Consider the following 14,245-nt stretch of genomic DNA (forward strand, 5'->3'; position numbering starts at 1 on the left):
CACAAAGAAGCAATGACTGCTCTTAGTGACTTTTTTTTTCTTTGACACTAGTTTAGCCCCATGACATTTCTGTTATCCTCTCACTCAAGTACAGACCATATGTATATAAATTTGTGATATATTCCACTCACCTGAGTGGTTTCAAAACGATAGTGATTTGTGAGACCCAAGATGCTGAAAACAAATTGGTTCCAAATGTGATTTTGAAAAAGCACCCTTTCATTGTTTAAGCCCAATCAAGTACGAAGATCATTACGACAACAAACTTGTGCCCTTCATTCCATCCATAAGATTCCCCAGTGGCATCACTGGCCTTCCTCAAACATATCAGAAGTCACACAAAGTGTTCTCAGTCACGTAACATTTTTTTTTTTTTTGCAAAGCACTATAGAAGGTCTTAAACATTTGCCAGGCTTTCTTGGACCAGGCAGTCTGAAGTCATATACACAATCCTAAAAGGAGCTGCTTAAAGGTTCCTGTGTCTGTCCTGCAATTGGTCTTCACTTCTTGACGTATGTACGTATGTGATTTTAATACCTTGATCTTCCCACAGCAATGAAAAGATCCTCTTCCATTTTCCTGACACCAGCGGCGTGATCTGTCCTTGTATCACTGACAGCTGCGCTGCGTCGTAATTGCTATGATCTTTTCTTACCTCCTGCCATCTGGGTCCAGCCTTTCATACCCATTGAGTTGTCATGTCCATCTCTCTAAAACAACTCCCCGAATCAGTGCTTCTCCTGGCTTGGCTTTTGTGGTTGTGTGTGTTTCTTTTTTCGAGTCTCTTTATTCAGTGTTTGTGGATGCTGAATAAGCCATTGTGAGCCTTGCGCATCTCCTCGTTCCTGGAACATCCCCATCCGTTGTGGAATTATAAGTGGCCAAACTGCTTGAGTTCATCATTCCAGTCTGGCATTGTTGGCACCCGCTGCTTCCCAGGCTCCATCATCATTGTGTTTCTGTTTGGTGGGGTTTTCACAGTCGGTCTCAAAGGCAAAATGTGCTTCAACCACAGATATTACTTGGGTCTCTTCTAAAGACTCAGTAAAACTGACCTACAGAAAATTTGAAGATTGCCCAGCTTGCTTCTTCTGCTGCTCTGAGCAGGAGGAGGTATAGTGAATTGAACTCGTGTGCATCCCTTTGTGAGAGCATTATCTTGTGATCTGACATGCCCCAGTCACTGCAGAGCTTTCCTGACAGTGTTTTCTGAGCTGTTCATCCTCAGGGTGCTGGGTACTGTATGCTCCTTTGCTATCCAGAGGTCTGGTATCCAAGTGCACATCCACATCTGCTTGTCTACTTGCTGCTTCTGCTTCCATCTTCTTCTTCATTCTCTCTTGGATAGCCAATTACAAATAAACAGTATTTTATTTATACTAAAATGAAATACCATTATTTGGCAACTTGCATACAGTACAATGTTAGAAATACTATAGAAATCCAGAACTCAAGCTTCCCAACCTATGACTACAGAAGTAAGTTTCTGTGATTGTGCTATATTGAAGTGTTTTGATGTAACTATCAAGCACCACGACAATTATTACAATATTGTAATTTACTACTGTGTTTACAAAGAACCACGAGACAATTCAGAGCGATCCAAAAAATGACTTGCAATTCAGAACTATTATGGGGAGTAGGATCTCTGCTTGATTTTTTTTCATTATTAAGAGTATTAATCAATATTTATAAATGAAATGAATGTATGCATATGTATGTTTGAATCTTTGTGTGGGTGTATGCATAGTTATATATAAAGGAAAGAGACATAAAACCAATTAAAAGCTAAAAGACAGATGAAAGCCACCCCACAGTTCTTACAGTTTTGTTAGAGAAAAATATGTTGCAACAACTTCAAAAATACTGTGTACATAACATTTAATGTGCCTTATGTCTTTTGATGAAACTTCTATTTCCTTTTTTTCTCCCCAAGATTCAGTAGTTCAGTGTGGTTTACCTCTGAAAATAAGCATAAAGCTGATCTTGTCTGCTTTTTTCCTCTATAGATTGGTATGATTCTAGCATAGCATATGAGGGGTCCTTTTTGGCATCAGTGACTTTGCTGCAAATAGGAAAACAGATCAAAAAGTAAGAAAATGTCACAGTCCTGAATTGTGAATTATTTCAGTAAAGAACCTGCTGTTGTTTTCCTTTTTCTTTCTCCCATTCCTTTTCCCCTCTGCTCCTTTTTCTCCTTTGATCTTTCCCATCAGACTCCCTCCATGCAGATAGCAGAATTATTTTTACCAGTTAAGTAAGACCTGGCAACTGGGAGTTAGCACACATCAGCTAATCCCACATTAATATTAAAAGTGCAAGGACAATTTAGACTGTCTGTTGACTCGGCCCTTTATGTTCCAAGGTGAGACTCTTAATTCCAATGGAGCTTTAAAAAGTAAAATAAGGAAAATCCCTGATACCAGTTCTTCAGTGAGGAGCCTTGTAAACCCAAAAAAAGATTGCAGGGAATAAGCAAAAGTGGTGAGGAGGATGTTAGATAAAAGCAAAAAGAAATTAATATCAGAAATTGCAAAATATTTTAAAAATATTTCTAACTGTGTAGATGATAGCCTTGTTCCTAACAGAACTCTCTTTGACCTTGGTCCATAAACAGATTTACATTTCTGTAATTTTAGATTTCAATATTCAGTTTCTAGTTCCCCTCTGAGAATAAACAATCTCCTTTAATGAAGTTACAGAGTAAAAGCACTTCAAAATAATTTGCTTTGTCTCTTGCTTTGGTTTATTTAAGGTAATGCATATTTGCTTCATAATCACTTGCAGTATTGTATTGGAATGAATCCTCTGAGGTGCTGAGAGTACACTGCTCTCAGTGAAGTAAATCCCATTTACATATACTTAACTCTTGCTGATGGCCTTGCCTTTTTGTGGGAGCTACTTTTGTTCAGTTGCTTTTAATGATGTTTCTTATTTAGATAAAAAAAAAATTAGACTTCTAACTCTAGGCCTGCTTTATTTTTCTAGCATTTCTGTCTGCCTCTTGTTAGCAAGAGAATGACAATAAAACAAATCTATATATTCATTTCCTATCCTAGAATAAATATCCATTTGTTCTGTTTGCCTCTGCTCAGAAGCTGATCAGCTCATTTGCCTACTATCCATTTAGGCTGTGAGCTTGCATTTTTTAAAGTTCTTGTTTATGTTAGTAGATTTGCCACAGTTTTTCCTGTAGGATTAGATTGAGCAGAATTTAAGAAAATCCCTTATTCAAGGCAGCTCCTTATCATGTTCAGGTTTGATTTAGAGCCCTACAGATAAAATCAGCTGTATTATCAGAAAATTTGCCAGAGTCTTAAACTCCTGAACCAGACAGATATGCAGTGTCATGCAGAGTAGCAGCCATGTGCCTTTAACACTGTCCAAAAATATGGAATCAATAGCTAAAGCACACTCCAAACATACACTTTAGCTGGATCCAGTTCCCAGTTATTTTCCAAGTCCTATTTATCTTAACCTTATAGGCTCAACTGTGCTACCCAGAGAAGGATTCCTATATTCTGTTGAAGATACAAGGCAGTGTAGGTGAGATTGTGACTTACTCAAGGAGTTCTTACTTGGTGAATTGAAGTGAGGAGTTTAGCAGGAACAGGAAGGTGAAAGGGCTGGAGCCATGCCATTAGTTTTGGGTGGGACATGATGAAAATTGACAAAACGCCTGCACTGGAAGGGTGGATACATAAAAGTATCAAAAAATACAGACACACTGCAAAATAATTATATGTTTATTTGTGATCAGTGGTATGAGTAAGGTAACCAGAAAGAGCCAGTCCTAATCTAATATGAATAATTTAATGAGTCTCATTATTTATCAGAGAATAACAGTGAGCATCCAGCAGTTATTCCAGATGAGCTCACCAGCAGTTTCCCTATCAGTTCTGCCTATGGATCTTACATCTAATAAAAATGGCTTAAATATCCTACTTTTCTTTTAATTAAGGCTGAATCACTGTAAACTACCTCATACTGTAAAAGCAAGTTGGTATCGTGTGGGCTGTAAAGTATCAAGTTACTCCATAATAATTCTATAGACTCAAAGAAAAATCAGGTAGTTTGAAGTTCACCTGTTATTAAAAGCGAGCAAGGCCGTCTTTCATTGAATTTGGATTAAGAGCACTTATTTAAGAGCTATTGACGGAGTGTTTCATTTCCCTGAAACAGAAAGCCTTTCTGGTATGTTTTCCTTTGTTTTAAAGTTGGCAATCAAAGAGAACTTTTGCATTGAAAATGATTAAGAGAATGGGAAAGTGTTGATTTGGAGTTTGGTAAACACAGCAATTTCACTCTCCCGAACCAGAAAAAAATTGAGGATTACGTGAAAGAGAGGTTCCTGCAGGGAGAGTTGGTAAATGGACAAAACTGTTGGGCTCCTTCTCATCAAGATTCTCAGGAGTGCAAAAAGGTTACTGATCTAGTGACAAAATGAGTTTTGCTATAAGTTTATCACAGAAATAGAACAACTGGCTCACATATGGTTGTCTCTAAACTGTAGAGAAGTGGATAAGGAGCTGGCTGATTGGTCACACTCAGAGGGTTGTAGTGAAGGCTTCACTGTCCAAGTGGACACCAGGGATGAGTGTGTTCCTCAGGGGTGGTGGTGGGACTGGCACTGTTTAACATCTTTGTCACTGACATGGACTGTGGGATCAAGTGCACCCTCAGCACTTGTTTTGTGACAGCACCGAGCTGTGTGGTGCCACTGGCACGCTGGAGGGGAGGGATGTCATCCAGAGGGGCCTGGACAGGCTGGAGAGGTGCGTCTGTAAGGACCTCTTTAAGTTCAGCAAGGCCAAGTGCAGGGTCCTGCAGCTAGGTCAGGGCAATCCCTGACACAAACACAGGCTGGGAGGAGAATGGACTGAGAGCAGACCTGAGAAGAAGAGCTTGGGGGTGTTGGTTGATGAAAAGCTCCACATGACCCAGACGTGGGCACTGGCAGCCCAGAAACCACACATTCCCTGAGCTGCATCCAAAGCACCCTGGGCAGCAGGGAAGGGAGGGGATTCTCCCCAGCTTCCAGTTAACCAGCCACAGTATAAGAGGACACAGTCTTAAGCTGTGTCAGAGGAGGATTAGGTTGGACATTAGGAGGGATATCTTCATAGAAAAGGTGATTAGACATTGGAATGGGCTGCCCAGGGAGGTGGTGGAGTCACAGTCCCTGGAGGTGTTTAAGAAAGACTGGACAAGGCACTCAGTGCCATGGTGGTGCTGGGTCATAGGATGGACTCAATGAGCTCAGAGGTCTTTTCCAACCTAGTTGATCCTGTGATTCTGTGGAAGCAGAGGATAAAGAATAGCATTTAGGAAATAATAAGGAAGTAAGCCAAATTAATAGGAGATATGAAACATTCAGGGGAAGAAAGCCACGCCAAAAGCAAGATAGGAGTATGAAATCAAAGAATTGCAATGTTGGGAAAGGACTGAGATAAAGTCAGGACCATAAAGTTGGTTAATTCCACAATAATCTTTACTTTTCTAATTTAATAAGCAGGGAGAAAAAATAAAAAACTCGGAGACTTTATTTTGACATTGTTAAAAGACAGCTTCCAGGACAGGAAGGCTGGGGCTGGGTTGTGAAAGTGAGACCTTGATCTACATGGTGTATTCAAGTAGCTCATGTCATCTGCTTTGGGAGACATAACAGACATGAAAAATACAGAAAGATGTTTTAGCTGGACAGCTTGGGTTGGAGACATATTTAAGTAACCTCTGCATAAGCGTTTGAATGTATCCAGATAGACTGATATGTGTGAGAGTAAAATGCAGCCATAGTAAGTGCAGTCAGTTCCAAAATATATGTGAAGCATATATATTTATACAGGTTTGGATAAACCTTCATCTGGAACAAATTTGTTTGAGCTGACTAATTTAGGAGTCTACAACTCCTGCTGGCACAGAATGTCCCTCAGTACACTGTCCATGAAGGGACTACCTGATGATGTGGTAACATAAAAAATTTATCATCCTGACACTGAGTCAATTTAGTACTCCTAAAGGACAAAGGCACCAGTGAGTTATGCAGGTTAATCAAAATGAGTGCTGATAAAATCCCTCATGGTCATATATTCATTATATATGATGTATTTTACGGAAGCTCTGTCTTAGGGCTTTCTCAAAGTTAAAAAGGTGAAAAATTCCTAATTATCCCATGAAACATCTTTAAGATGAATAAAAAGAAAAATTAAAAGAGGCAAATAGATGTACCTGTCGTGACTCTAAAGCCATGTGCAATACCTCTCCCAAATATTTGACAATAATAAGAATTGAGTTCATTATATGTAGCTTACCTGTTGCATCCCAGTAAAGGGAGCATGGACCAGGAGCTCAGAGGGTTCATGCAGTTGGCTTCCTTGGTGGGATCCAAGCCTGGAGCAGACAGTGTAGCAGCTGAGAAGATCTAATGTTGGTAATCAGCTCATTTCAAGTTAAAAGTTACACTCGAGTCCTCCAGAGGTCTCTTTTAAGTGACATTTATACAGAGTTTTGATTCAGCCAAGTGAAAGATCCTGCAGGATCTTGTTCCTGTGTCAGTGAGTTCACAGGGTTTTGCCTTTGTCAAAGGCGCTGGGTTGGATGACAGGGCACACCCTGAGCTTTGAGCATCAGGGGGATCATAACTCTGATCCACAGAAAAAGCTGTGCAGAAGCCTCTGGAAAGGTTAATCTATTTTTCTTAGTGTATGACTGTTCCTTCAAAGGTGGATGGTGGCAGACAGAGTTTATGAAGGAAAAGCAGATAAACAAAGCTCAAGACACAACTGAAAAATCCAGCAAGAAAATATTTTTTGTGCAATAATCTCAGTTCTTTTGAAGCTCCAATTTTTATATATATAAGGCTATGTTTAGGGCTATGAAAATACCTCAATTTATATGAATGCATGTACAAACACACATAAATATGAAATTATATATCCTGCATAAATGGAAAGATGTTATCTAGAATTTAATTTGCAAGGCCAAATTACACGGCACTTGTTTTCATTATAATATATTCATGGAGACAAGAAGCACACACACCATCTATATGCCTGCATTCAGTAGGTTTAAATTTAGACAGGTCAGACTTTTATCCTTATTGAGAAGCATTTTGGCTCTGGGGAACATGCTCTTGTGTTTTATCAAGTGACTAATATTCATGCATTTGTAAAGATTAAATTTATTGAAAGTTGTCATTAGAACAATTTTCTGCAAAGAAAAGCATGTCTGACACCAAACAATATGAAGCCACTTAATTCCTTGTAAACACTGTAAAATGTTACAGATTCAAGACTGAGGCTTTAAACAAATATGCCCATAGAAAAAGGTCAGAGAATTGGAGGAAATACTATTGTACGGGCTTCATTACATATTGCATTTGCTTTAAAAGTAGTAGCCACTCAAAAATTCAAGGCTCACCTGCTGCAGTGGTTACAGCTTCACTTCAGCCTGTTTTCCTATTCCAGGCCATGCTGAATGAGCTGGGAAGAAAATTGGAATTTAATGGCTTTGTGATACACAAATTACAGCAGCCCTACAATGATTAGCAGGGCTCAAAGACCATTCTAACACACCCTAAGATGTGGTCCCAAAGGACTATTCCTGTAAGAATTACTAGAAAGAAAGAGAGGACTTTGGTGTTATTTTATGTTCACTTGTTTTCCTATCTTATTGCCTTTAACAGAGACGGTTTGGGACCAAGTATCAACATTTTGTATTAAATAAGAATTCCTTTCCCCTGGGACATTCTCAGTTGGCCCCCCTAATGCACAGCATAGATTTGCTAATAGGTTCATCCCAAGGCCATAAATGAAAATTGCAGGGGACTGAATTTCCATAATGACAGATTTAACCCACAATAGGAGATTTTGGATTGTGTTTCTTGTACAGAAGTATATCTTGTAGCTTTTGCAATTATTTAACTCCTTGAGTTGGATAGTGGTGACACTAAATCCCACTTATGAAAGTACTATCAGATGGTGCTTTTGTAGATATTAAAAGAATAACAGCTAAAGTTCAGTCTCATCACTTACTTTGACTGTAATTGTGTTTCTTGACGACAGAGTTGCAGACAAGTAACACACACACAGAACTTTTCACAGACAAGAAGATGTGCACTCAAGGGAAAACACCATCAGGTTTTTCCAACCTGAGCAAAATCAACTGCAAATACTGAACAGAACAGCTTACAACAAAATTTTTCATAAAATCCACAAAAGAGGTGTGTTTCCATTAAATTAGTGAGGTCATAATGGCCTTTAGGAAGAGAGCTGAGTGAGGAAGGGTAAAAGTAGCCTTCTATCTTTAACCTCTGAAACATTTTCTTCCACACTTGGGACATATTATTATTAAAATTATTATTTATGTACCTCATGGAAGCAAAGGAAGAATAGTTCTGTTATCACATCTAATCTTACATGACTGATAAGCAGCTGCTTCAACAAAAAGGGTTTGTTTTGTATAATGTAATTAGGACAGTGATATGAAGTTAAAGTAAAAACTATCCAGTATCAGAAAAATCAATCCTAACCTCTTACTGTTAGATATTCTCAAAAGCTTTCTTTTAACACCAGTTGTTTCTGATTCTGGCTAATACATCATCAAAACCTTGTGAACTGTGTTAGCAGGTAGGTAATAGTATAGAAACTGAGATGAAATGCACAAGTAATATGTGCAAAATCTCATCAAAGACCAAGCTAGAATTCTGTAAAACTGGATTAGACCATCAATATCTGAGCCAAAAGACTGCAGAAACATTTTCATCCCCTTTGGATACCTGCGACTGGGTTCAACATTTCCATTGTCAAAAAGTTAGAGAAGTTACAGCTTTACTCAGTGTCAGGTAGGACGTCCATATTTCATCATTCCTTAACCATGACAGATAATGTACAAAAATGATTTTCCCACTTATCCATCATGGTGATGCCCTAGAGCAGCTGGCCTGCTTTGGGTCAGAGTTGTGTCTGTGTAAAGCTCTCAGACTTTTATGATATGTGTCCCTTTGGCATTTTTACGTGGCCTTTTCCAGCTTTCATTTCAATTCCTTAGAATCCATCCTTTTTTGCCTTCTTTGTCTGTACAGGTCTGGGTGATGCTTCTACAGGGCTGATTCTCTGTGCTCAAACTCCCCAGACAGCACCCAGAGGTACCAGTGTGGTGCCTCCCTTTCCCACCACGTGCTCATCCTTTTAAGCAAGAAGAAAAAGCACATGGGAATTTTTTTTTCCATCAGATCTTTGAGGTCAGACTAAACATGGACCCCTACTTTAAGTTGATTTCTAGTGCCTGGGTGCAAGTGACTAAATCAATTATTTGACCAGCATTTATATGGTTTTCTTATGCTGTTGAGCTTAACTTACATCCCTTAAGAAAATATTTGATATTAAAATCTTCATTTACTGTCTCTTTGTGTTTCCACACATTCATTTAATTAATCTTAATTGCGTTCCTTGGAGCATTTGGAAGATTTATGCACTTTCTTGAATGTACATACATTTAAAAAATAATTTCATGAGGTGTATTCTCTCTCTTTTATTCAGTAATGTGTTTAGGTCTATGTGCACACCTCTTAACTTTGCTCTTCACTTTATATTCTCTTTATCAACTGCAGATATCATACTAAGCAGGTCAAAACAAGATTCAGATTTAAGTACTACTAGCCCCAAAATACCACCTGGGGTATAATCTGCCACCCAATCTATTGAACTGTTTATATCACCTTATCATGGTGGAATTTTCCATATTTCTCCATATTTCTTCTCTTTTTACTGGAGAACGTCCTTGGTCATACTCAGTCTTCCAGGATTTAATTCTGCTTTTTCCATATGTTTCATCCCAATATAAGACAATTTAACTCTTTATCTCTCCAAACTCTCTCTTTACAAGATCTTAGAACTGCTGTTATGTGTGTAATTTTGGTGATATTTAAGTTATATCCTCTGATCACCCTTCTCTTTATCAGAATGAGTAACCTCACATAGACCCCATCAGGACTGGTGGCCATAGGAGTTCGAAATATGTTCCTACTTTATTTGGCAAAAACAACTGTGGTGCAGTAGTCAAGCCATATGTTCCCCAAGTTATGAATTCACTGAATACTACTTGTTACTTTTTACCATAACAGCCTTTAAAATTTTGATTTTCCTTTTCTCTTTATCAGGCCATTAGACATAAATATTAATAGGGATGCAATACAGGGGACCAGAGGAGGTTTTCCTCCTGTCCGTCTTCAAACATGCAAATAGTTTGCAATCAAGAGATGATGTACAGGGAAAACAGTTAGATTATGAACAGCACTGTCATCACTTAGCATTCCTCAGCTGCAGCCTAGTTTTGCATTGTGTTCCTGCAGTTACATCTCATCTCTAACAGTCACAATAACTCTTCATTTCGCCCACTGGGCACCCATTTTTGTTGAGTTTTTAATCCCACAAATGCACTGCTTTAAAGCAACACTTGCAGATACTGCAGGATAACCACGATGATAAAAGTTTTGAAGGTTAAGAAGGAAAATGCTTGACTCTGTTGTCAGGTGGAGTGACTGGTACTAGACATGAGTCACGCACTTCCTTTTTTCAGTAGAAGGAAAGGAGAGAAAAAGCAAAGAACACACTGACAGGGCAGGGAATGCACATCAATCATTATTAAGACAGAAATACTAATCATTATTAGATTATAATTCACATGAACCTTGTAGCACCAAAAAGCCTGAGGGAAAGCATCAATATTAACTCCATGTGCTTATAATACATACCCTCAAAAGACATTTAAGGAGTATTTATTTTTCTTCTTCCAAAAGGCAGGCTCTTACACTAGCAGTCTTTACTGGCACTAAGTCCCCCATACTCTAAGCAGTTTTATTTAATGGAGTTAGGTGTAGCAGCAGGAAAAAAAATATACAATTTTTTTCAATTTTAGTCTACAGCTAGGTAAATAAGAAAATCCCAGTGGATAATATAAACAATTATGTTTACTCCCAAATCTACTTTTCCAGAATTTGGATGATAAAAATATCATTTACAATAAAGTAGACTGAATATCCCATTTTAAGTCCTCCAGTATCAGTCCTTGGGATGTTATTTGAAAAAAAAAAAAAAGTGTGCCTCAGCCTGTACAGCTGTCATTGTCTAAAAATGTGTCTTTTTAAAAAACATCACCTCTTTCCAAATTTATTGCTATTTTCTGGAACTTGAAAGTGTGCTCTGTAAATAAATGTATGCCCAGAATTTTTATACTTCCCTCACTTGTTCTTTCAGCACAGTTTGTCAGTTCTCAGTTTCAATGCAAGAAAACCATAATTCTGTTCCTGCCCTCCCTCATGCATTGGTGTAGGAGGCCCAAACCTCTGGATTACTCTACTCAAGGGTCAATCCACAGGTGTGAATTGGATGCTTATCCCACATGGGGCAACACAAGTTGCAATTTCTGTTGTAATTTCTGTTGCAATCACTGGAATTTTAGCTGCTTGCACTGGTGCGGATGTTTTTGTGCAGTTTGGCTGTACAAAACCACACATAAAATTGAGTCACTTGGGAATCTATCGACCAAATTCATGCCCGATCTGATGTCAGTCAGCGTTTAATTGGGATAGAGCTTTCTGTCCTCACTGGTTGTCATCAAAAGGTGCCAAAAATGTTCCCCTTTTGAATCAGCAAGCCCTGTGCTGTGGGAAGGAGTGAGAGGAACCCCCAGCCAGTGGGGTTACTCATCGTGGAGGAGGCCCTGTGTCCTTGGCCAAGCATAGCTCCTTCAGCACACGTTCCCCTCTCTCCTCACTCTACGCTACGGCACAATATTTCTCTTGCTCTCTCTCTCACTATCTCTTTTCTGTATCTCTCGGAAATCAGACTGGAGTTCAGAGCACTTTCACTACCTTTTATGAGGTAGAGTGTGATGTCATAGATGGGGGCAGGGCTAGTCAACTTTCCACCCACCCACCCACCTGTGCTGAGGGAGCTACGCTTGAGACTGGAAGCGGTGACTCCTCAACGGTGAGTAACCTCCTGTCTCATCTTTGTCTTTATAGGTCTGGGGGTGGAGGGAAGACACATGAGAATGGGGTTTTTTTTTATAGTTTCTCTTTTTTTTTTTTTTTTTTAATTAACCATAGGACTCACAGAGTTAATTGCATGTGTTGTCTTAGTCACCTGTGAAGAAGCGTTTCCTCTTTCCAGAAGTCCCAGAGTTAAATTCACCTGCAAAGCCATTTCTCTGCACAGGTGGTCCATTGGCTGATGGTTAAATTGATCCTTCAATATTTATCTTGCCCTGTGCAAAAGCAGGCTCTGGTCCCCTTGAACTCAGTTGCTGAACTTCCATTAATTTAATTACAGTATTTAATTACGGTGCTGGGCCATAATTTTCCTGAAGTTCTTTATGATTAAAGATAGATGGTGTTATTTATATTTTTATGATTATTAACTGTGGATAATGGCTGTTTATATGGGACAGATTTTTTTTAATATTCTCTATTACTGTTTTTATTCAATTTATCCAGAATATTTATTAATCTGTGTATTGACAATAAGCCAATTATAAGACCTTTTTCATAGATGAAATAAAATTCAAAGGTAAATTGTAGAAGACATAACATTAAGCAGAAAACCCAGAAGAGATGTAACTCAGGCTTTGCCTTTGAAATTATAAATCAAAGCATTTTATTTTTTTTTCTTTGATAAGAACTTGAGATGGGCAGGGAGGCTGCTGACTGAATTTCTTAGTGTGTTTTTTTTTCTCACTACCTAAATGTTACAATTTTACTTTAAAGCATTGTCTTGTAACCTATTTCCCTCAGCCCCAAGTATTACTGCTTCACTGTTTTAATATCCCTCAGCATATTAAAAAAGACAAGATGGACTACGAAGATCTTCCTTTTTTGTTCTGCCTCCTGGGTATCTATTAAAGCTGTCAAGATGTCAGAGCTCTCATACTAAAGGGCAGAAGAAGGATCATATGAAGATTTTGGACCCTAGGGATACTGCAAATCTCGCTGTTCTTGTTCATTTAAAGTTCTTTACCAGCTTCATGTGGGGTCTGGTCATATCCCAGTGAGTGGCACTAAAAGGCAGCACCATGTCCTGGATAAATTTCAGGAAAAGAGTGCAGGCCCAGCCTTTTCAGCAGAGGGGGTTCACAGGCTGATTGATGAAGTACTTCTATTTTCAGGTGACTGGGTGGCTTTGAGCAATTGGGTGAGGGCGCAGACCATTCCATCTTCTGGTCAGTGGCATTGCTGGGAATTGGTCCATAGTGATGGATAGATATTCCTCCCTGATGACTCAGGGATGCTCTTTGTGTCCAAGAACAGGACATCTAAATGGAGTTCAGGGAGGGTGAGAGTCTTGTTTACAAAGCTACCTACCAAAACTTTCAGAAATGGTTGTTTCCCTTCCTGTCAAAGAGAAAAATAATGACAAAGAATATAAAAAATGTCTCCCTGACAGGATTTTCTAGCTTTGAATAATGTGCACAAGGTGTTTTATTACTACTGCTTATTCCTTTAGTAAACCAAACACTGAAATCTTCAAATCTTCCTTTGCAAAGTCACAAACTTGCCTGGCAAATTTAGCTTCCCCAGCAAACTTTAATCTTTTCAGGAAAGGAAAAGGAAAAAAACATGTTAGTCAATCTCTAATGTTTCACTGGGAAAACTTCATGGGAATTGCTGCTCTTAAAGATGATATGAAGTTTGTTCTTTTCAGAGGCAAATGCTTGGAGGTAAAATTTAATTTAGATCCTAAGCACATCCTTTGCTGATGAGTTTATCAAATTGCCTTCTCACATAATTATTCTTGCATAATGCAGGAGACCTCAGTTTTTGCACAGAATTGATAAAACACAAAGAGCAACCACACAGTGCCCTAATCTCACTTCAATGATACAAAAGCATTTTGGTGGCACAGAGAAACTCATTTTAAGACAGTGTAAGTATTGGGGAAAAGGAATCAGAATTGGTGTCATTCAATAAGGATGGTGAATTAGAGACAGTGATCAGCACTGAGGGGATACCGTGGAACAGAGATGTCAGTGGATTATTTTGAATCCAGAGAAATTTGCATCCTAAAGTTGTCTTGTAAGTTGAGCAAATTAGCAGTTGGCTGACTTCTGTATACTGGGGAGTTTGTAGAGGGAAAGATACTCCAAATTACACAAACTGTTGCAATAATTAACCTGAAATCTGTCTGTGCCAATTCTAATAACAATTTTTTTGTCCAGGTAACCCCAGACTGTGAGTTTGGCTGAATAG

General features: G+C 38.7%; 1 protein-coding gene across 5 annotated transcripts in view; it reads left to right on the forward strand.

Annotated features, from left to right (window-relative positions):
- The window catches only part of CTNNA2 (catenin alpha 2), a 464,788-nt gene that overhangs the window by 436,247 nt on the left and 14,296 nt on the right, over window positions 1-14,245 (forward strand). Inside the window, exon 18 of one of the 5 annotated variants that reach the window (XM_038135463.1) lies at window positions 11,847-11,990. The exons of the other annotated variants lie outside the window; for them this stretch is intronic. Coding sequence (XP_037991391.1) covers window positions 11,847-11,990 — 144 coding nt within the window. The remainder of the gene's footprint in view (window positions 1-11,846; window positions 11,991-14,245) is intronic. 5 annotated transcript variants of the gene reach the window in all.

This window comes from Motacilla alba, chromosome 4 (genome assembly GCF_015832195.1).
Source record: "Motacilla alba alba isolate MOTALB_02 chromosome 4, Motacilla_alba_V1.0_pri, whole genome shotgun sequence".
In the NCBI taxonomy this organism is placed as follows: domain Eukaryota; kingdom Metazoa; phylum Chordata; class Aves; order Passeriformes; family Motacillidae; genus Motacilla; species Motacilla alba.